Consider the following 21019-nt stretch of genomic DNA (forward strand, 5'->3'; position numbering starts at 1 on the left):
AAGGTTTCGGGTCTGGTGTATGCCATTGTTTGTTGTTGGTGTGTCTTCGTGGAGACTGGGAAGACAGGTGCTTGCGAGGTAGATCGGTGTAGGTGGTAGTCGACGATGATAGAACAGATATCAAAGTCGAGTGGCAAAGATTTGCAGATTGGATTGTAGTATGTAGGAAGCTTCTGAATATAGAACCATGGATCTGAAGGATCATGAACAGAGAGGCGCTCGGGGAGGGGCTCTATATAAAGGCAGATGAGAATTTCAGGAGAAGCCGGTGTTGAAAACCGATCCCTAGACCAACCGAAGCCAATGATGTAATGGCAGGTAAAAAGAACCACAACAATTGGCAAAAAAAAATTATATTCCCAGAAAAAAATTAATATTAATCAGGATGAAGAAAAGAGAGGGGAAGAGAAAAAAAAAAAAAAAGACGAGGCAGAGAACGCAGTGACCAGTCCTGTCAAACCGATTATTGCACAGGGCCGGTGAAGCACAGCCGAGATCACCCCAGCCGGATGCAGAGCATCCATTCTTCCAGACTGACTGACTTGACTAGGTTGATGAGGGAATGACTGACTTGACTGACTTGACTGACTTCGACTCGGCCGGCTCCGAAAGACAGCCGTCCGTCGGATCATCCATTGAGAAGCAGGGCAAAGTTCAGCAGTACCTCAGTCGGCAGTGATTTCCCCATAGTCTATTGAGGTCACTGGTACGGGACAACCCTGTGACGGACCTGGCAGACAGCGACGGCAATGGCCGCCGTCGCACTGAGACGGAAGGCAAACAACTCAGCCTGGAGGGCTAAGGTATCCTTACTACAGTACTTTGTACTAGGTGACTTACCTCATCAGGAGTGAGTCCTTTGCCTCGAGGCTGTGTGTGTACGTGTATTCAGGTATTCAGTAAGGTAGTCTATGTGAGTGAGTGAGTATCTGAACGGTAGACTGACTGACTGACTGTGGAGGAGGGGGAGAAAGGGAGGGGAGAAGGAGGGAGGGATCGGGTGAAAGTGGATCGATCGATGATGCACAACCGTTGAAACTTCTCAGCTCCAAGTGGGCGACAAAGGGGAATCTAGACCTGATTGGTATCCATGGGAAACCTCGGGTGGACCCGTGATCGCCTAAAGGGGCAAAGGTGGTTCTGCCAAGTTGTCCGGCGGCCGAGTCTCGGGTCCGAACAATCGTTGTTCGGCCGGAGGGCAAACTGTTTGGAATACCTACGTGCACTCGTGCAGTGCAGTGCAGTCCAGTCCATGCACTGTAAGTTACTGCTCACGGAGTATCAGACTGGCAGGCAGATTCTGCGTGCAGAGTGCAGACGCAACGTTGCAGGGGAGCGAGCATGCAGCGGCGGAATTGATTTTTTCCCCCGAGGCCTGGTTAGGTTGTCTTGGATTGATGCACTTGAATCGTGTCTCTTGCCCCTTTGAGGTGATTTTACCCGTCTTCACAACAGAGTCGATCTGAGGGCTGATGCAGAATCTTTCCTTCTCCGTTATCACGGCAAGCCCGTCATAATCCACGATGCTGCGACCTGGCACGCAGCTCGGTAGTTGTCAAAGGGATCATGTTGAATGCATTCTCTTCCGTAGTCATGCCTTCGGATTCAAAGACATCCCCGGCGGAAATGGGCCGCAACAACCCGTTCTGCTTCGTTCTTTGCCCGAGGGTGCTGTGATACGTACAACTACACGAAGCCTTCAGTCCCAGTCCGGATTGCAAGGCGATCTGTACGGAGCAGGATGGATGGAAATCTCGACTAATCCGAAACCCCCTCGTACTTCGTTTTTCTTCGCCTACACGAGTCGGGAACCGATCTGTATCACATTGGCAGGATTATTTATCGATCCATCCACCAATGGTGAGGCTACCATTGACAATTCGCCCCTGCGGTGCTTTTGTCCCTAGTCCGGTGCCCAACTGGTCGAGGTAAGGTACTGGCTGTACCTAGTTAGGATTCTCTCCCTACCCTTCGTTTTCTGCCTGTGTAGTCTTCAATGATGACCCATTATTGTCGTGGAAACATCCTTATGTCCATGGTGGAATATGCAATGCCATGCCTATCTTGTTATTCTACCCGATTTCTCTTTCAAGCGAATAAGACTTGAGATGATTGAGCATTATTCTTCCGGGCGGGAATCAACTCCTGATTTAGATCACGGGGCACACAGACCAAGGCAAGTGGATCGGTAACCGTCCGGGTGGAGCAAGTCTAGAGTCTAGACAAGATGGCTGCCTTTATGACCAGCATGTTATACCTTCGGTTCAGACAAACACACACACACACACACACCCCCTCATATATGCGCGCACGCACAAAAACACAGCCGAGGAGCGGAGTCAGCGGAAGATCCATATCGATTATCTGTGCTCGATGACATTAAAGACCTTGTCTATGCTCTGCTTTGTTCCTCATCTTGCCCTTCCTAGTGACATAATGATAAGCAGCCCGATGATGAATGTGGTGTCAGGGTGGATTGCAGTGACGTCTCGGAAGTCCCGAGTCGGAAATCATTATGGATGACGGACAGCTAGTACAGTACCTTAGTGACCCCCTCCTGCCAGATCCTGATTAGAACTCTGAGAGAGAGGGGCTCGGCTCCATTCGTGCGGCAAGGTACCAAGTCCCGTGCCTACGCATCGAACTCGTCACTTTTGACAGTTTTACTCCGGAACCACCAACTCGGCATGGACCATACATAGAAGAATTAATTAGTTCACAAATATTGCTTAATCTGGTTAAGTTAGGTAAGCTCAGCCATAGACTGAATTTGGAACTAAGCAAGCAAGCTATCCAACTAAAGCTCAATTGACGAATGAATCGAGCTCGAAATCTCCGGCATGCAACACGGCCCCTCCCCAGCAGTGCGGACGGACGCTAGTAAATTTTTCGGCATCCAGCACTGGAGAAATAGCCTTGTCGAGTTAGAGTAAGGTTCAGGGCCCTCCACAGCGGATGCGCCTTCACTAAGGTAGCCAGGCGGACCGGATGCCGGATCCCAAGGGTTTGTTGCGATGCCACCCAGTGGTGTGATCCGGCATCTTCAGAACCCTTGAAGCTTCCTCGTTAGTTTCCGACTCCCCTCCTCCCCTTCCCAAATCTGTGACGTGAGATCCCCAACCAAAATTGAAGCCTTATTATTTTCGTCCCCGTCGGAAGAAACCGTCAACCTTGTCTAGAGAACAGAGCCAACGTTGTCCCAATCTGATACTATTGTCCGAACGGCCTGATCGCCTCGTCCCCGTGGCTCAGATGTCGTGTTGCCAGCAGCTGACTAGTTAGTATCATGTCCCTTCGGTTCAGGTGCTTCCGGCACACGAGATGGTCATGATACGAGATGAAAGGCAGAGGCATCGTTTTTGAGCATACATTATCCCCCTTTGGAGGATCATGATAACTACTTAGTAGTTCCTGACCACCATTTTCTTGATCCGGACGAAACTCGGATATGTCAGTCTGGGTGTCAGCCCTATGCCTCTCTGCTACCACTCACAGGCCACACAAAACCTATTCCAGAATTATGCGCTGCGTCATTGACCAGTGCTACTCGGGCCCTTAGCGGCAGGACAAGGTTAGACTTTAGCTTCACAACGCCAGCCCAGAACGGTAACCCCGCAGTGCAGCCACCCGATTTGTTCTCTGGCTGATCTTATTACAGAGTTTAATCGACTAGGCACGGGAATGGGTATGAGATCAGAGGCAACTGCAAGATCACCGCCAGCAGATCCAATCTCGAGATCTCAGCAGCTTGTCTCACGCTCGTCTTTGCCCTCAGTCTGCACCCAGCCAGCTGGTGCTTAGGCAAGACAGGTGAAGTCAGACAGTGGCCCGGAATTCTTCTCAGGGCCGGGATCATGCCTCACCTCCCACCTAGAGGGCTAGAGCTAGGCTACGTTTCGACATCTGCAAGCCTCGACCGTCATCGAGTTCCACAAGCACTGACCATCACCAGATTTAGACCCGCGGGTCCGGTCCGGACTGCCTAATGCCTGTTCTCTACGTTAGATCTGCCGCGCAGGTCAGCGCACTCCGGCTCTAGACCACCCGACGGCTGGTGTTGACGTGGGGGTAGTGCCGTGACAAGCTGCCGGAAGAGATTATTCCCGCCTATTCCCGCCTGACGGCAAAGGCGGTCGGATGTTGTTCGCGGGGTAGGGGGGAACCAGGGGAGGATCTTTGACCCTGCAAGCACGTCACGAGCCCACAAGGGGGGTCACATCCTGATAAACTCTGTATCCTGTCTGCAGGGTCAAGTGCCGACCGAGAAGAATATCGGCAAGTCTCGTCGCCGTCGCGGGTAGCGATCCAGGGACCGAATCTTACCCGCCATTTACCCCGCTATGCGGAATTCGAGCGGTCATTATGTGCGTCATGGAGATTCTTGCGAGAAATATGATTTTATTTTATTTCGAAGAATGATCGCTAGTACCTGCGATCAGCCAGCGAGACGCCACTATCATACAAAGCCTTGACCGTGGTCTCGAAGCTTTCCGGCTCGCGACCCAGGATTTGGCCCAGGAGCGGCGAGACGACAGCCGTCTCCCCGCGCCGAATAGCATCCCATGCCGTTGCCCACTCCCTCGTCAGATCAATCCCATGATAAAAGAACTTCTTCCCATGCTGCGGCAGCTTGACATAGTCATCCATGGAGATCTCCCGGATCTTGAGGGGTTTCCCGACCAGGCGACTCAGGATCTCGACCGTCTCCCGCAGCGAGATCTCCCGCGGGCCCGAGAGCAGCAGCACGCGGTTCAGGTACGGGAACTCGCGCGGGCTTGTCGTGTAATCGACGACGAGCTTCGCCGTGGCTTCGCCCAGCTCGTCGCGCTTCACCCAGGTCACCCCGGGCCCGTCGCCGGCATGCGGGATCGCCACCTCATCCGCCGGGTGGTGGGGATTGAACCAGCTCGTGTAGAGCGGGAACGACTCCGAGTAGATCCCCTCCCGCACCGCCGTATAGGTAATTTGAGTATTGGATGATGAGGGTTGTAACTCCGCCAGATACTGTTCCGTCTTGAGGTGTGCCTTCATCACGTGCGCCACGCTGCTCGTCTCCAGATCCCCCGCAAACCCCAGCGATGAGTAGAAGATGTGCTTCACGCCGCTGCGCCGCGCCGCGTCGACGGCGTGTTTATGTGCCTGTCTCGGCCTTTAGCTTAGGTTTCTCCAGGATTTGTCTATGTAGGAAGCAAAGTTAACATACCTCGAACCGAAACTGGATCTCAATCGACGCATAGGAAATCAACAGCAGCACATCGACCCCGTCGAAGACCCGGTCCAGGGTGCTCGGCTCCTCGTAGTCGGCCCGGCGGACGGTCGCCCCCGCGCGGGCCAGCTCGGCCAGGTGGTCGTTGTCCGGCTTCCGCGCCACGAGGATCAGATCGGACGCCGGAACAAGCTTGACGAGATGGTTGATGGTGCTGGTGCCCAGGGCGCCGGCGGCGGGGAAGACTCCGATCGTGGGCATTTTTAGGGGGAGGTGTCGATGTGATGACGTAATGCGGCGCGGGTGCCTTTGGTGGTGTCGAGAATGATGAGGGACTAGAGGATTGCCTTCACAAGGATAAGCTTGAAGCAGGTCTTTGGAGTCCTGTAGGACTTATATCAACCAGGTAAATAGGTGTGTCAAAACTGCTTTCCCTGAGGCGTGGGTGAAATCCTGTTATCTTGTTGTTTCGGGAAAGCGGGTGCCAAGATGTCAAAAAGGGTTGAACTTGCTGGGGATCACTGCAGCTTACAAATCAGTCTTTTTGCGAACCTGTGGTATAGGTTGGATCTTTTGCAAATACTTGGGTTGCGATCTCTTTCGGTGGGTTTCGTGTCGACTCTGTGATTACAAAGATTATCTAGTTTATCTGCGCGGGGCAGGCCAGATGTGTACTGTATGCTGTCTCCATGCGGGAATATATTTTTGGTCGGCGTTGATGCACCACCGGAACTGGTTGCCTTTACTTTTGTAGATCTTGGAAGATTTGTCCGGGGATACTAAGAATATGTGAGAACAGTGAGAAGTCATCTACGTATTACATACTTTCTCCTCCAACGAAAATCAGACGCGGTTTATACTGTATAGTGCAATTTCAAGTATCGTTCAAGCATGTAAGCATGACTGTCTACATTCGAGTTCACTAGCACGCTCAGTAAACGGCCGGCCAACCATCTGCAACCAGCCAAAACACCCATCACTACTACCTAGTACCTAGTACCTACGGAAGACATAACTTCGCAATGCTCCGAAGTCACCGTTCACATTGATTCTCATAGCTCTCAACAGCATCCCCACTCTGCAATGACGAAACAACAAGACCCAGAGTCCACTTCTCAAGACGCGCACACCGCCAGTTATGCCGACCATGATGAGATCGCGCGCTGTCGGCCCGGCAGAACTGTCTAGAAGCGCAGAAGGCGGTGGGCTATAGTCTTGAGTATTATTGTTGTTCCAGAACTGTCTCTGCTGGCTGTTAACTTACCTACTATGTAAGTTAGTAGCTCAAGATCATAAGCAAAGTCTTGGCAAGGTTCCCATACTACAGAATGCGCTAGTCCTGAAAAGGGGGATTCGAGATGGGGACCATAGTTTCGGGGTGTCGATCTACGTACGTATTGCTAGGTATGGATCTTGAATGGAGGTTGATCGATGCTTGGGTTGTGTTGTGTACTGGTCCAGTGCTTGGACAAAGCTTGAGGTAGTTTTTCAAGCTACAAGACTCGTTTCGCTGCGGTAGTAACTTATCTGGGGTTATTACTGTAGAACTGTCCTATGGATTACGACCGAGGAGTACCATAGCTGTTGCCCCATGCCACACACTCGATGGGGCCGAGTGTAGACAAATATGGAATCAAGGGAAATCCCGGTGGAACACAGCGCCTGAGTGCAGTTGCAATACTCTGTGTGCGGCCAGCATCTGCGATATACCCACGACTCGCTCATCGAGGGCAACGTACGCGTCAATGTATCCCATCGTCGACGAGCCCTCAACCCTCGAACCGCCCTACCTACCAACCTTAAAATCCCATATAATGAATTAATGTACGCAGGCATACACCGAACAGCATGCATATAAGCCCAGAAACGCTCACCCTAACAAATACAACATCCCCCATCAGCATCACGTGGCATCTCCCACCACCCAAGAACCAAGGACCCAAAATAGATCCCCCAAAACCACCACCCCGATCATCTGAAGCTAGGTCATAGCTCCCTCCACCTTCCTCCCAGTAATAATGCCCCTATCCTACCCATCCCATCCCATCCCTCGCACAAGCCACAGACCCACCGACCCTTCCGCATCCACCCGGAGAACTATTCCGGGGTGGGTGGTCGATCATACGACCCTTAGGTTGGGTTCCCGATCGGAAAGCTCCGTACCGTGCCCACATGGCTACACGGCTACACTCCCTGACGGTCTTTGTGCGCCGCCGTGTCTTACAGCTGGTACTGGGGTCTTGGGTGTGGCGCTGTTGTTGTGAAGTTTAATGCGGTGGGTAGTATGGGCCGATCTGGATTGGGGGTGTGCTAAAGATGGAGGGGTGGGGCGATCGGCTTGCATGATTTGCATTGGTTGCTGCAGGGATGCTGGGCTTGTATCCCGGGGGTGGGGTGGGGGTAGGGTTGTGGTGGCATTTGGGGCTTGGTTTTGATGGGTCATGAGTATGGGTGGTGGGTACTGTGCCTGGCTGCTGGTTATAGGGGCTGGGGTGTGTAGAGTGGGTATTTGGGTGGTCTTTGCTTGAGGGGGTGTGTGGTACAGTAGGTAAATTGAACATGGATTATGCTGTACTCATCAAGGGATGTAATGGTGGCGAAAAGAATGAGGGCTCCTGGCGAGGGATGGTGATTTCTGATAGATGGAATCTAAAAGAGATACCACGATGCGAGGGCTGCTAGTCCGACGAGAGTGGCTATTTCCCGGGCTTGGGAATGGGGTATGTCGGCACTGTTGGGGGATTGGGTTTGTGCAGGTGTGGTGGATGGGGCTGTGGATGAGGAAGAGGAGGTGGCGGAGGAGGAGGAGGAGGAGGAGGAGGAGGAGGAGGATGTGCTCGATGCTGAGCTTGCGTTGGTTGCTCCTGTCGCTGCAGACGTTGAGCCCGTCTGCGATAATCTGCTGGATGAGGTGGAGGATGGGAGGGCGGTGGTTGGTTCCGAGGTCGATTGGGTTTGTGCTGAAGGTGGTGTAGTGCGCATTGCGCTTGACGCGGTGGTGGACGAAGTCGATAAAGAAGTTGTCGCGGCTGATACGCTAGCTGTCGAGTCGCTCAAGGTGACGGTGCTGTAAGGAGTGTGGACGGTGATGCGGGTGGCTTCGCCGGTGCAGCCTCTGGGATACCATGTTAGGTTGATGCGTGTTGGCGAAGATGACTAGTGAACGAGGCATACCCGACGAAATTGTCACAGCATCCGATGAACACATTGCCGTCGAACTGGCACCGCGCGCCCAGGTCGCATCCAACTGTTGTGTCGGTCAGCCATCCATAGTTCTATGCGCAACCAGAGGACTGCTCGTTGAAGGATGGGATCTTACATCCCCCTTGGTCCAGACCACAGCAGTTCCAGGAGCACCCGTCACCGCAGCAGCTGCCTACAATGCATCGGGTGCCGTCCGAGCAGACTTCCCTCTTCACAAGGCTGCCCGCCTCAGGCGGCGAGGTATCTCGTTTCAGGACAGCGGGCGGCAGGTTGGCGGTGGCCATGCATTGTTGGAGAGATCCGAGTGTTGCGAGAGCAACAAGACCTATGCTGGTGAGCATGCTGGGAACAACATCAAGTAACATTAGAGACATGCTCAATCGAAGCTCAGGGCGGTTGCATGTAACGAATTGTTTATATGATGTGTTTATAGCACTACAAGAAGCCGCTGGCCTCCATGTCATACGGCGACCATGAGCCATCTCGTATTCCCATTCTTGGCACTGCTGATCAATGTGTGAACATGGTGGTTAGTTCCAACATTTGAGTTTTGATTAATCTCCCCGCCTTTTCTCATGTGCTCGATCATTGTCGCTTTTGGTGTGGATTGTGCCATGGCTTGACCATGTGAATGGCACTGGGTGTCGGAGCATGTGGCTTGGGGGAAGCGGGATGTGGTGTCTTGGGAGAAATTGGGCGGAGAGTAGCTTGAGTTGTGGAAAGACCCGACCTTAGTAGTCCGAGCCCAAGACCTGTGACTCACACCGTAGATTGATGATGGATGCATAGTACTGGTGGTGTTCTGATAATGGGTGAGGCTTCCGCCGTCACTCCTTCTGGTCATCATCCCATGACTGGTCCTTTGCAGTGGTATACTCTGGACCTGAGAGCTCACCTAAACAAGATGTTAGCGTTGAATATACAACAGTTGGTGTTATAAATACATCTGCACAGGTTCTCCTGGTGTCCGTTGTTCAATTGGCTCAACATACTTCAGTGAACCTAGCTGAACCGCGGTGGAAATGGCTCAGGCCTGGAATTTAATGTTCTATAACAAAGGAACCAGTGACTGAGATACGTGATGGGTTCACACTTCGAGTCATCGCTGTGCAGAGACAAGGTTAATGTTTAATTGACGAAATGTCGAGGTAGCCAGGGGCTTTTGTCAGGCCCACTGCTGCCTTGAAACGCTAAGGGCAGGCAGGGACCCTCAGTTATCGCCAAGCGTGAAAATATCCCGCTATCCTCGGTGTTTTGGACCTATCATCCAGCTCGTTTGTGCTGCAATCTAAAACCGCCATTCCGGTGTCGGATCTTTGATTCCAGCTGACAAGCCGCCAGTGTCCCTGGGCCGCTCCGATCGTCCTTGGCCCAACCCCGCATCTCGACTCTTCTGAAGCCTGGAAATCGGGATATAGAGTTTGAGACTAGTCTCGCACCGTAAAAGCAGGAGGTTGTTGTAGATCTTGGGATGCCTCGTCAAAGTGGACGTCGACAAGGTATCTGGGAGATGAATCAGAATCAGATGTCAAATGATCAATTGAGCTCCTCGTATCGCCCTCATCACAATGTGTTCAACTATGGCTATACCAGGAGTCGGAGAAAGCTGGTCCACGGAGGAGATAACAAGCCATGGATCCGATCGACAATCGATTCCCCGGACAGACTTATCGCCACCGCGTGCACTTGCCGGATCGGGATTAAGGATGATGCTGAGGAGTGTCACAGGGAGCTACTATCTTCGGTTCGAGGGGAAGCTCACGGGACGGCTCTACTGCAACCGTCGATTATGACAGTTAAGATCGATAGATAGGGGCAAATCTCCCAACTGTCATGGATCCAGTATGCCCCAAGGGAATTGACGTATTTGTTTACCTCGGAAGAAGACTGCCGGAGGGAGTGATGTCATTTGAGTAACTATCGGGCAGGTTAGTCGAGGGAGTAGACGAGATACAGCAGTGTGATGCAATATCCATCTATACAAACAATCTGTAGTTCATAGAAGTTTGACACCGAACTGAATAAGAGATATCTGGTTCGAGCATTGAATGTATGACAGCCCGCAAGAGAATAATGAAAGGGTGGATGGGGTCAAAAAAGCTGCCAACCCCACTTGGGAAGTCCTGCCGAGCCTTAAGCACTTCTTTTCCCAAGCCAAGCCTCTCTTTCCCCCCCCGCAAATCTTTAAAAAAAATTTCGCTTATCACCAACTTATCTTTTTTGTCCACTCACGAAGATCTGAGTTATGACCAATTACCCAATTCATTGATTATCTTTCCCCTCCCAGACTCGATAACTCCTCTCCCATCACCCATCTTGTTGTGCTGCCTGGCCCCCCCCCAGAATGCTCGCGCCGTGAGGGGAAATAACCCGAGGACTGCCACACTTGACTGCTGCACCTTTCCTTCGCTTGGTTCATATATCAAGCACCCCTCAGACATCTCACAGAGAGTGACTCCTTTCCTCAGTCAGCAGAAAATGGACAGTTGGATGAACTGCCTCTCCCTCGAATACATTGCGCTATCTGTCGGTTGACAGTACTGTACATCCAACCAATCCATTGAAAACAACAACAATCATTTTTCTGCAAATCTCCCTCCCGTATGGACGTGGAAAACCCCGAAACCCTCAAACCGTTCCACTCGGGCGATCAACATGCCCAAGATGCCAGCGACCTCGCCGCGATGGGCCATGACCAAGCCCTGTCGCGCAAATTCGATATCTGGAGCATGCTCTCGCTAGCCTTCTGCGTTCTAGGTGTGTGTGTGCTTTCTTGCGTCACTTGTTCCCTTGGACAATGTGGTCGGCCGGTCCTTGTTTTTCCGCTCCCGACCCACTTGAACTTAGCCGAGAGAGAGAAAAAAACTAATTATGAGGCACCAATCAGGCACCTATTCCACTTTTGCTCAGGATCTTGACAGTGGGCTTACCAATGGAGGTCCCATCTCCATTCTGTGGGGTCTTGTTCTGGTCACCGCATGTAATTTGTGTGTTGCTGTCTCCCTTGGGGAGCTGACCAGTAGTATGCCCACGGCCTTGGGCCAGGCCTACTGGGTCTTCCGACTCTGGGAGACCCCATTGGGTCGCTTTGCCTCGTACATGTGTGCGTGGATCAACACCTTCGGGTGGTGGACCCTGACTGCATCGCAGGTGGCCTTCATGACCGAGTTCCTGCTGGGGATGAAGGTCCTGTTCGACAACTCGTGGGGCGGCGCTGGCACGGGTTGGCTGGAATTCGTCGTCTACATCGGATGCGTCCTGGTGCTGACGCTGGTCAACCTCCTCGGCTGCCGGAAGGAGAAGTTCCTGCCCTGGCTGAACAACTTTGTCGGAGTGTGGTTCACCGCGCTGTTCGTCATCCTCTCCCTCGCCCTGCTCATCTCCGTGGGCGTCAAGAAAGATCTCACCTTTCAACCGGCCTCGTTTGTCTTTGGGAATTGGATGAATGAGACCGGCTGGGACGACGGGGTGGTGTGGTTCATTGGGCTGGTGCAGGCGGCGTACGGACTGACAGCCTTTGACGCGGTGATTCACATGGTGGAGGAGATTCCCGCGCCGCGCCGCAACGCCCCGCGCGTGATCTGGCTTTCGGTCCTGATGGGTGCGATCACCGGTTTTATCTTCATGGTGGTTTGCCTGTTCTCGATCCAGGACGTCGACAACGTCATCAACTCAGCAACTGGCCTGCCCTTCATGGAATTGATGCTGGAGACCGTGGGGCTGGAAGGCGGCGCCACCCTCTTGGCTTTGTTCATCTTCAACGGCCTCGGACAGGGTATCAGCATCCTTACGACCGCCTCCCGGCTCACCTGGGGCTTCGCGCGCGACGGCGGCCTGCCCTGGAGCGGGTATCTGATGCACGTCGACCCGGTGTGGAAGGTGCCCGCGCGGGCGCTGTGGTTCCAGGGCTTTCTGATCGCGCTGGTCGGGGTCCTGTACCTGTTCGCCGACACCGTCCTCCAAGCGATCCTGAGCGTCAGCACCATCGCGCTGACCATCTCGTACGGTCTCCCCATCGCCGCGCTGCTGATCGTCGGCCGCGACAAGCTGCCGCCCGGCGAGTTCCACCTCGGCCGCTGGGGTGCCCCCATCAACTACATCAGCGTCATCTACTGCATCGTGACCACGATCTTCTTCCTGTTTCCCGGCGCCCCCAACCCCTCGGCCAGCGACATGAACTGGGCGATCGCCGTGTTCGGGGTCATGCTCGTCGTGGCCGTCGGGTTCTGGTTCCTCCAGGGCCGCCACACCTACCTCAAGACCGAGGACGCGATCGCGACCATGGTCCAGGCGCAGCGGCTGGAGATCGAGGCCGAGCAGACGGAGGAGAAGAAGACTTGAGATCTTGGTGGTTGTAAATAGTGACCCAGACCCCCTTGCACATACTGTCTATATCTGGGGTTAAGTGTAGATCAGATTGATTATCTATATCTCTTGTTATAGTGTCTATACATATCCATACATTGACACGTTTTGGAACGCAAATCCTAAAGAATCTTGCTCCCCCCAGCTGTCCTCCGCGCTTTGTATTATGGCATCCCATCGTCTCAAGTGAGTTTGGGGGGATTGGAGTCTGAATAGTGGTGAATGACAGACAGAGAAAAAGCAGCGATTGTTAGCAACTGAGATCTCCCTCTTTGCACAAGGGACTAGAGAAAGGAAAGTGGAGCGGGAGAATCCGGGATGACGCTGTGCTAGTATTACATTCTCCACCGGCTCCGGGCTCCCCCATGTGCGGTTCGATGATTTTGTGGGTCGGAGGTGGAAAGGGTACCGGTCGTGGTGGGTTTGGGGTGTAGCGCGTCATACCTATTGTCGGCAGTCACGAGCTCATGCTTTGTGGGGATCCGGGGAATCTGAGTAAAGTTCTTGGTCTATTGAATGTACACGGCTTTAAAAAACAAAGATGAAGTATATACATAGAAAAAAAGAAGGGCCGTAAAACGGTCATACGCTGCGTCCCGCCTAGCTCCAATGGTCCCATCTGTGTGTCTATATGCGAAACCGGGGCCCGGCGCCCTGGGTGCGGATGTGGGCGACATCGACGAGCCTGCCCAGGATAATGTACTCGAGCTTCAGCTTGATGCTGTAGGCGAGGGCCTTGAAGGTGACCTGGAAGGTGAAGAAGCCGGCCCACTGGATGGCGACGACGGCGAGGTCCAGAAAGACGATGAGGACGTTGACGAGCAGGAGCTGGGAGAGGAGGGGGCGCGAGGCGGGGCTGCCGCTGTCGAGGCGGAGCAGGCGGGCGGTGGCAACGATGTAGACGCCGGAGAGGAGCAGCTCCTGGACGCAGAACCAGGTGACCTGGATGCGCTCGACGACGCCGAACGCGAGGGCGACGGCGCGGGAGTCCGGCCGGGCGTTGGTCGCGAACTCCAGCGCGGTGGCGCAGCCGTGCAGCAGCACGCCGTCGGCGACGATCAGCCAGAACAGCGCGCGCAGCAGGCGCCGGTTGTGCAGCACCAGGTGCAGCCGCGACCAGAGCACCAGCGACTGGCCGGTCACCATGCCGGCCCAGCCGAGGTCCGAGATGGCGATCTCCAGGTAGAAGTGCGTCGCCGTGATGTCGAACATCTTCAGCAGGTAGCCCAGCCCGAAGGGCAGGATGCTGACCGAGGCGACCAGCAGGCTCCAGAAGTAGGGCCCCGCGTACCGCTTGAAGGTGTTGAAGCACAGCACCAGCAGCTCCAGGGCGTTGCACCACGCCAGCGCGATCAGGATCGGGAACACATACTCCTCGACGTTCGGATCCCCCAGGCGCCGCTCGAGGCCCGTGGTGTTGTTGTTGCTGGTGTTGCCAGGGATAAATTGGGGCATACGTGGGTTTTTCTTTTCAAGGCATGCAGAGGGTAGGTGAACGAGGGACTGTATGGGTGATGAGTAGATTAGAGGAGGCGAGGAGGCGCTGCCTGCCTGCACGATTAGGTAGGTTTTTGGATAACGAGAGAATGAAGTTGGGGAAAATGTGCTCCCTCACTGCCCTTGGGGGTTTGCAGGAGAGAAGTCGAAGCCAAGGCGAACGCCCGCCTGAGTTAATCGCTAGTGGCCATGCATCGATTGGATGATAATTCAGGGACTACTTCAAGGAGTGCGTCATGGAGACTGGAAAAAGCAGTGATCGAAGTGAATGCAATTGGTGGGAGATACGCAGAACATCCACCGGCAAGATCATGGACTGCCAATCGGCACGCTGGATGAGACCGAGATTTGTGACGCGGCTTGGTAAGCAGGCTGTCCGCATTGGGTGTAGTGATAAGGTCACGTGCTACCACGGGAGGAGGCTGGCAGCTAACCCTTTTGGGCGAGTAAGCATGGCTTCCAGTTCAAGGTTCCAACTCCAATTCTCCAATTCACTCCATCGTGCTGGAGGCATCTCTTGTACTGCTCTTGTACAGCACTCGAGTGTACTCACACCAGTTTTACAAAGAATCAGAGTGACAGGGAGACAGTACAAACCTCAGGCTTGAAAGCAGGAAGATCATGTTACCATCAAGCCCACAACACTAGGAGCGGCCTGAGACAATGCCATTCACCTTACCTTCACTTTCATTCTATTACCAGCTTATGCAACTTGTTACAGGGAGAGAACCTGGTGCTGGAGCTGTGGGGCTGATCGAAGTGTCACTAATATGTTGATTCAATCGGTGCGAGTTGCCGCAAATGGACATGCATGTGCTCGCCGATTTGCTCGTCAAGCTGTCAGGAATGACGGCCGCAGCAACGAATCAAGTTGGACATCACCAAAGAATCATAGATCCGAGTCTTCACCAACCAGCCAACCGAGCCAGACTGGACGAGTCGGAGAAACGGTCGTACTTGCCGCAAACTGAAACCTCCTTCAGAGCTCTAGTGGATGTATCATCCACGCCATTGATCACCTGCGCCAGTCTCTGTGGCTTGCGGTGAGGAACCCTGCTGACAATGCTGCCGTCATGCAGTTGAGTACAACAGTGGTTGGCTATGAAGAAAACTGGCGAAGGAGGCTGACGGTCTGTGCTGGATATGATCTTATCCGCAGTCAGCTCCGCACTCGCGCTCCACCGTTCTCCGCACGTCTGACCCCGGATTCCTTCCCCTCAAAACGCCAGCCTCTTCTCGACGCTCTGGGAAGGAATTGAGGAGTTTTGCTACATATTCCCGTGGAACACGTCCTAGATAAAAGCCAAGAAATACAGAAACACTCGTCAGCATCATGGCTCCCCAGTTTCGCGCCGAGCAGATAGGATCGCTGCTGCGGCCCGATGAACTCGTTGCCGCTCGGGCTGCCGCCGGACAGCTCGTGTCGTATACCACCGAACCGGTCCCTGATGCCCTCAGAAAAATCACAGAGGATGCCATCGCCCGAGTGGTCGAGCAGCAACTGCAGCGGAAGGTTCGACCCATCATGTCCGGAGAATATGAGCGAACCATCTACTATTCCGGCTTCTTCGAACGCCTCCACGGCTTCAAGATTGTCCCGGACGTGCCTGTCCCAGCGGGACTACGGAATGGACTTCCCGTGGTGAACGTCATGCTCCGCAACGGGATGACCGCCCGCGAAGCAGTAATCGCCGTCGACAAGATCCGCTACGCTGAGAGCCCGTACCTCGCGGACTGGGAGTACCTGCGGAGCCTTGTGCCCCCGGCGGCATGGAAAGAGTGCAAGGTCACCATCCCCCCTATCACCTGGCAGCATCTGCAGCTGCGCGCCGGCACCGCCTTTACCGACCGTAGCCCCTACACGACGGACAAAGAGTACTTTGCCGATCTGGCTCAAGCGTACGCTCAGGAGCTGCGGACGTTGTACGATGCAGGCCTGCGGTCGATCCAAGTGGACGACCCCCAGCTGCTGTATTTCGTGACGGACGAGTTCCGCTCGGGCTGCCGCGCGGATGGGATTGATCCGGACGAGCTGCTGGAGTTATACATCTGGGCGCACAACCAGTGTCTGGTGGGTCGGCCAGCGGACTTGCACGTGGGCATCCATCTCTGTCGGGGCAATATGCCCGGGTCCACCCACATCATCAGTGGCTCGTATGAGCGCATTGCGCGGCGTCTGTTCACGGGACTGGACTTCGATACCTTCTATCTCGAGTACGACACAGAGCGAGCAGGTGACTTCCAGCCGCTGCGGTACCTGCCGGTGGACAAGAACGTGGTGCTGGGCGTCGTCTCGACTAAGAGTCCGGAGATGGAGTCCCTGGACGAGCTCGAGGCTCGCGTGTACGCGGCAGCGGACGTGATTGCCCAGGGCCAGGGCCGTAGTCGACAGCAGGTCCTCGACACCACATTAGGGGTGAGTCCGCAGTGTGGGTTCTCGAGCATCAGTCGCGGTCGGGGCATTGGGATGACGGACGAGAAAATGTGGGAAAAGCTGCAGCTGGTGCAGAATCTGGCCGAGAGGATTTGGGGACGGACCGCTGGGGTTCCGTGAATACTAGCCAGGTTCTGCATGCAGGTCCGTGGTGCCGTGCATGCAGGAATTGTGAACAAGCCAGGACAGCCCATGTGCTCAAAGAATGAAGCATTGATGGATCGATGGGTGGTGCGGCAGGACCCACTTGCCGCCCCCTTCCATATTGTCCTGAATAGAGACAGACACCTGGGGCCATTTTATCTCCGTAGATTAATTGTGCATCATAAACATTATAGCCGAGGAATTCGCCCTGCACGTGGCTACACTGGTTGGTGACAGGCAGCGTATCCTTGGCGATCGACATGTCGACCTGCTGTTCCTGGCCTCGGAAGCAGAGGGGGAATGGATTAACCGTTAAGCTGCCAAAACTTGGCTTGCGAGTGGATAATAGCTCGGTTATTCTTCCATGGAAAAAGTTCCTGGCATAATGTAGTACCTTAGCTACCAGGTAAATTAGCGACGGCACCACCAGCTATATAGACCCGGCGCCTCGTGCCCCTACCGTAGACACTTGACACTTTGTATTTGTGTCGCTCACAGAGTCCGTCCGCAATCATGCATTTCCCGGTCGCTAGTGCCCTCGCGCTCCTGCCTCTCTCCGCACACGCTGTCAACATTATCTCGTCGAATGATGATGGCTGGGCGGAGATCAACATCCGGCAGCTCTACGATTCTCTCACTGAGGCAGGCCATTCGGTGGTGATCTCCGCCCCGGCCGAGAATGAGAGCGGCACTGGTATGTATAGCATAGCATAGCATATTCCCCCCAAACCTCACAGCAACAACAGAGATACTCCCAAACTCTCAAACCCACCCGCAACTACTCCTATAATACTAACCCAGACAACAACAGGCTCCGAAGACGGCACCCCGACCGTTCTAACCTCAGCCTGCGAATTCGACAGCTGCCCCGCCGGCAGCCCGGCCTACGGCTCGAACGCGACGCAACCGCGCTTCAACTACGTCAACTCCTACCCGGTCACGTCGATCAAATACGGCATCAACACGCTGGCCTCGACGTTTTTCTCCGGCGCCAGCCCCGACCTCGCCGTGACGGGTCCCAACGTGGGCTCCAACCTCGGGTGGGAGGTGTTCTTCTCCGGGACCGTCGGCGCCGCCACCTACGCGGCCAACACGGCAGGGATCCCCGCGATCGCGTTCTCGGGCGCCACGGGCGCGCAGACGGCGTGGAACGTCTCGGCCGTGCCCCTGTACAGCCAGGTGTACGCGGAGCTGGCGACCAAGCTGACGGATCAGCTGATCGCGGGCGGGGAAGCGCCGTACCTCCCCGAGAATGTGTGGTTGAATGTGAACTTCGGGGCGGTGACGGACGGGGGTAGTTGCGCGTCGGCGGATGAGTTCAGCTTCGTGTTGTCGCGGATCCATACGGCGCTGCCGTTGATCACGGCGGATGATGTCGAGACTTGCGGGTCGACGCGCTTGCCGACGGAGACGGCTGTGGTGGACTCCGATGGGTGCTATGTTAGTGTCTCGGTGGGGTTGGCGAGCGACAAGCTTGATGCGAATGCCACTGTGCAGGGTGTGGTGTTGGAGAAGTTGGGGGATTTGTTGACTTGTTTGTAAAAGAATAGGGAGTGTGTATAGAGGAGGGGTGGAAGTGGATGGTTGGGTGTTTTTGACTTTCGTGTATTGCTTGGCATTTGGATGGATCTAGAAGTATTCGAATGATACTCCCGCGTTTGTGCAGTCCTGTTGGAAAGGGGTAAATGACATCTCGTCCACTGTGTTTCTCGGGAGCTGGATTTGGGTCAGATTGGGGAAGGCATCGCGGGCAGTGGTGACGAGGGTGGTGAGCTCCACAAGTAGATCTGCGTAGCGGGTTTCCACGATGTTGAGAACACAAAGACGTCGGAGGGATCTCGGGAGCCGATCCGCGAGAATGCCTCGAGCAGAAGCTCCATCCACCGCTGGTAAGAGGTTGGCGTGTCGCAGCGTCACCTCTTCGAGAACTTCGAAGTCCCGCATCGAGTCCACGGGCGCATTGCAATGATTCAGGTTCTGCTCGTCCTCGGTGAGCCAATAGATGTCCTCATAGTACAGTTCTATCGGCCCGGGGGCGTTCAGTAAGGCGTGGTATACTTGGTCGTACTCGATGTGCAGACTCTTCAAGGTCTTTCTGAACGGAAGAAGGGCTCGAACAAAGCGCGAGGGGTTGAAGGGCACCCCGTACCGGATCTCAGGGTAGCCGACGAAGATGCAGGCGATTCGCACTGAGATATGCTCCAGCTCCGTGCAGTCTGCGAGCCAGGTGAGTGTGCCGCGCGAGTGCTTCAAGGATCGAATGTCTATCCGTTTGACCGGGCAACGGGCGCAGCTGGCCTCTCGCCGCCACTCGAGAGGATCATCCCGTCCTCGACCCTCCCACAGCTGGCTGACATCCACTGTTTCCACGGCTGGGAAGTAGAAGAAAGGTGTCAGGACTTCTTCGAGATCGAACCCCTGCTCGCAGTCTCGGACCGAAATGTGCCGCAGAAGAGGATACGGGGAGGTTTCGTCGAAGGGCCGCTGCTGTTTCCCGGCCCTGTACAGAAGATCACAAATTGCACTATTGTTGTAAAGGCCCACAAACTCAATGCTCTCGAGACGTGTCAACCGGACAAGCAACACTCCCAGCCAGAAGCACCAATCACTGCTTCGCAATTTTGTTCCCCACCAAACACTCCTGCGCTTGTCCTTGAGATCGAACATCTCATTCTGTACATCCTGAATGAATTCTTGGAGCTCAGGTACCTTCTTCTCGTCCAGCTGATACTGACGGCGGGGGTGACGAATGATCGGGAGATGAATCTCGGCGCGGCGCACAAGACTAGCCAGGTCGGGACATCGCCATAGGCGCATAACAAGAGACACATAGCTGTCTGACAAGGGTGGGATCAGTCGGATCTCTGAATAGAAAAGCGGTTGAAGGACGTCGTATAACCGCTGACAGCATCGGACCAGGGAACATAGTGTATGCTTTTCGATGAGCTGGCCGATGGAGAGAATGAGCTCGGGTGGTAGACAATCCATTGAACTAAAGGCACTGAGGGGTCCTTCGACGCTCTAAAAAGTATCGAAGATGGCAACAAGAGAGGGGAGTGTGAGGCCAAATCGACCTTCCCATGCGGGGTTCCCGCCGCTTTTACAAAGGGCAGCGCGCCAGGTCCACGGTGGGGCAAAACACCCCCAAAAATAGAGGCAGGTACGGCAAGCTACTCGTGCCAATTTGCAATAACCCCATTTTCCATAGTAAACTTGCAGTATTTTTGTATGTTATTACTTCACCGCTCAACAGACCGCCTTTCCCTCTAACTGACCCTAATGTAAAAATCATATACAAGATTCCCTAATAAAGAACCCTAATGTACCAATACCTTCGGCCTAAAATACCCTAAGACCCTAATAGCCCTAATAATCCTAATGTAACTTATAACTTAATTTTGTTTAAACTAGGCAGCTTGGAAGGCTAAAACAGTATTGTCGGCAGAATTGGGTTATTGCAAATTGGCACGAGTAGCCCACCGTAACTATTCAACCCGCGTGTGGCCTCAGGCTTCAGGTTTCTGCCGGCGCATGCCGCTTCAGCCAGAGCTGATAGACAACACCTACCAAGCTTCAGCTCCTGGGTCCGAAACTAGCAGTTAGGAGATACGACTCAGAGGTACCTTCGGGGGCGCCAAACAGGACGCGCAAACCAGTCTTGTTCGTGAATTGATTATGCGTTTGAGTCTCATCAGCAGCTGTTCATCTGTTTGCCCCCATTTGGCTAAGTCTAGCCATCAGCAATAATTCATCCAATGTTTTGTTGCCAGATGGTGAGCTGTGAAAGGCTTCAAGTGGGAACTGCATAAGTCACCTTTGTTTAACTGGGAGGGTTCGTCTCAGCCAGTGGCCCATCACACCTAACAACAGCATGGCTGAGGCACGGGACACTCACCAGGCCCATATGATTACTTGCAAACAGCCCGATGAAGCTTCTGATTGCCGTCCATGGCTTTCGCCCTCAATGTTTCAGACTGACAAGAACATTTCAGGCACTTGAGCGATGGCGTTTGCAGACATCAGGTCTGGATGACGATCTAGCTCATGCCACCTTCCGTGGCCTAACTTCCATGCTCCACCAAACAGGCAAAATTTCACAGTGGGAAATGGCAGTGGTCCGCTTTTACTGCTAGGTGGCCATTAACTATGTCATTCTGTTTCCTGCCACA

General features: G+C 54.1%; 9 protein-coding genes across 9 annotated transcripts; 4 read left to right on the plus strand and 5 right to left on the minus strand.

The window, feature by feature from the left end:
- Positions 1 to 4422: 4422 nt before the first annotated feature.
- On the minus strand, positions 4423 to 5467 carry BO66DRAFT_333706 (NAD(P)-binding protein; the record flags this gene model as incomplete). Its single annotated transcript, XM_025644179.1, has 2 exons — positions 4423 to 5139; positions 5204 to 5467. 2 exons carry the CDS (start codon positions 5465 to 5467, stop codon positions 4423 to 4425), a joined length of 981 nt encoding a protein of 326 aa, XP_025499284.1.
- Positions 5468 to 7255: 1788 nt separating this feature from the next.
- On the minus strand, positions 7256 to 7617 carry BO66DRAFT_395421 (uncharacterized protein). The gene has a single exon (XM_025648212.1). It carries the CDS (start codon positions 7548 to 7550, stop codon positions 7383 to 7385), a length of 168 nt encoding a protein of 55 aa, XP_025499285.1. The 5' UTR covers positions 7551 to 7617; the 3' UTR covers positions 7256 to 7382.
- A 311-nt stretch (positions 7618 to 7928) lies between these two features.
- BO66DRAFT_474994 (uncharacterized protein) lies at positions 7929 to 8279 on the plus strand (the record flags this gene model as incomplete). The annotated part of the gene is made up of 1 exon (XM_025653184.1): positions 7929 to 8279. One exon carries the CDS (start codon positions 7929 to 7931, stop codon positions 8277 to 8279), a length of 351 nt encoding a protein of 116 aa, XP_025499286.1.
- Positions 8280 to 8821: 542 nt separating this feature from the next.
- Positions 8822 to 9569, minus strand: BO66DRAFT_210829 (uncharacterized protein). Its single transcript, XM_025642589.1, has one exon. It carries the CDS (start codon positions 9255 to 9257, stop codon positions 8871 to 8873), a length of 387 nt encoding a protein of 128 aa, XP_025499287.1. The 5' UTR covers positions 9258 to 9569; the 3' UTR covers positions 8822 to 8870.
- A 1029-nt stretch (positions 9570 to 10598) lies between these two features.
- Positions 10599 to 12821, plus strand: BO66DRAFT_474996 (putative amino acid permease family protein). Its single transcript, XM_025653185.1, has 2 exons — positions 10599 to 11167; positions 11298 to 12821. Exons 1-2 carry the CDS (start codon positions 11014 to 11016, stop codon positions 12749 to 12751), a joined length of 1608 nt encoding a protein of 535 aa, XP_025499288.1. The 5' UTR covers positions 10599 to 11013; the 3' UTR covers positions 12752 to 12821.
- A 475-nt stretch (positions 12822 to 13296) lies between these two features.
- Positions 13297 to 14499, minus strand: BO66DRAFT_395424 (uncharacterized protein). Its single transcript, XM_025648213.1, has one exon. It carries the CDS (start codon positions 14228 to 14230, stop codon positions 13403 to 13405), a length of 828 nt encoding a protein of 275 aa, XP_025499289.1. The 5' UTR covers positions 14231 to 14499; the 3' UTR covers positions 13297 to 13402.
- Positions 14500 to 15316: 817 nt separating this feature from the next.
- On the plus strand, positions 15317 to 17049 carry BO66DRAFT_210857 (cobalamin-independent methionine synthase II family protein). Its single transcript, XM_025642590.1, has one exon. It carries the CDS (start codon positions 15606 to 15608, stop codon positions 16824 to 16826), a length of 1221 nt encoding a protein of 406 aa, XP_025499290.1. The 5' UTR covers positions 15317 to 15605; the 3' UTR covers positions 16827 to 17049.
- A 338-nt stretch (positions 17050 to 17387) lies between these two features.
- BO66DRAFT_301680 (5'/3'-nucleotidase SurE) lies at positions 17388 to 18392 on the plus strand (the record flags this gene model as incomplete). The annotated part of the gene is made up of 2 exons (XM_025643217.1): positions 17388 to 17544; positions 17662 to 18392. Coding segments are annotated over 2 exons (888 nt in total), but the record flags the coding sequence as incomplete, so codon positions are not given.
- An 87-nt stretch (positions 18393 to 18479) lies between these two features.
- Positions 18480 to 19838, minus strand: BO66DRAFT_443006 (uncharacterized protein; the record flags this gene model as incomplete). Its single annotated transcript, XM_025651476.1, has 1 exon — positions 18480 to 19838. The coding sequence occupies one exon, from the start codon at positions 19836 to 19838 to the stop codon at positions 18480 to 18482; it is 1359 nt and encodes a 452-aa protein (XP_025499292.1).
- Between the last annotated feature and the right edge of the window lie 1181 nt (positions 19839 to 21019).

This window comes from Aspergillus aculeatinus (genome assembly GCF_003184765.1).
Source record: "Aspergillus aculeatinus CBS 121060 unplaced genomic scaffold BO66scaffold_63, whole genome shotgun sequence".
Classification (NCBI taxonomy): Eukaryota; Fungi; Ascomycota; class Eurotiomycetes; order Eurotiales; family Aspergillaceae; genus Aspergillus; species Aspergillus aculeatinus.

Excerpts from the sequence above, each read along its gene's own strand:
- BO66DRAFT_395421 (XM_025648212.1), bottom strand. The coding sequence starts at position 7,550 with ATGCAAGCCGATCGCCCCACCCCTCCATCTTTAGCACACCCCCAATCC.
- BO66DRAFT_210829 (XM_025642589.1), bottom strand. The coding sequence starts at position 9,257 with ATGATGACCAGAAGGAGTGACGGCGGAAGCCTCACCCATTATCAGAAC.
- BO66DRAFT_474996 (XM_025653185.1), top strand. The coding sequence starts at position 11,014 with ATGGACGTGGAAAACCCCGAAACCCTCAAACCGTTCCACTCGGGCGAT. Across the intron at positions 11,168-11,297 it reads GCTAGCCTTCTGCGTTCTAG|GCACCTATTCCACTTTTGCT; the intron begins GTGTGTGTGTGC and ends GGCACCAATCAG.
- BO66DRAFT_395424 (XM_025648213.1), bottom strand. The coding sequence starts at position 14,230 with ATGCCCCAATTTATCCCTGGCAACACCAGCAACAACAACACCACGGGC.
- BO66DRAFT_210857 (XM_025642590.1), top strand. The coding sequence starts at position 15,606 with ATGGCTCCCCAGTTTCGCGCCGAGCAGATAGGATCGCTGCTGCGGCCC.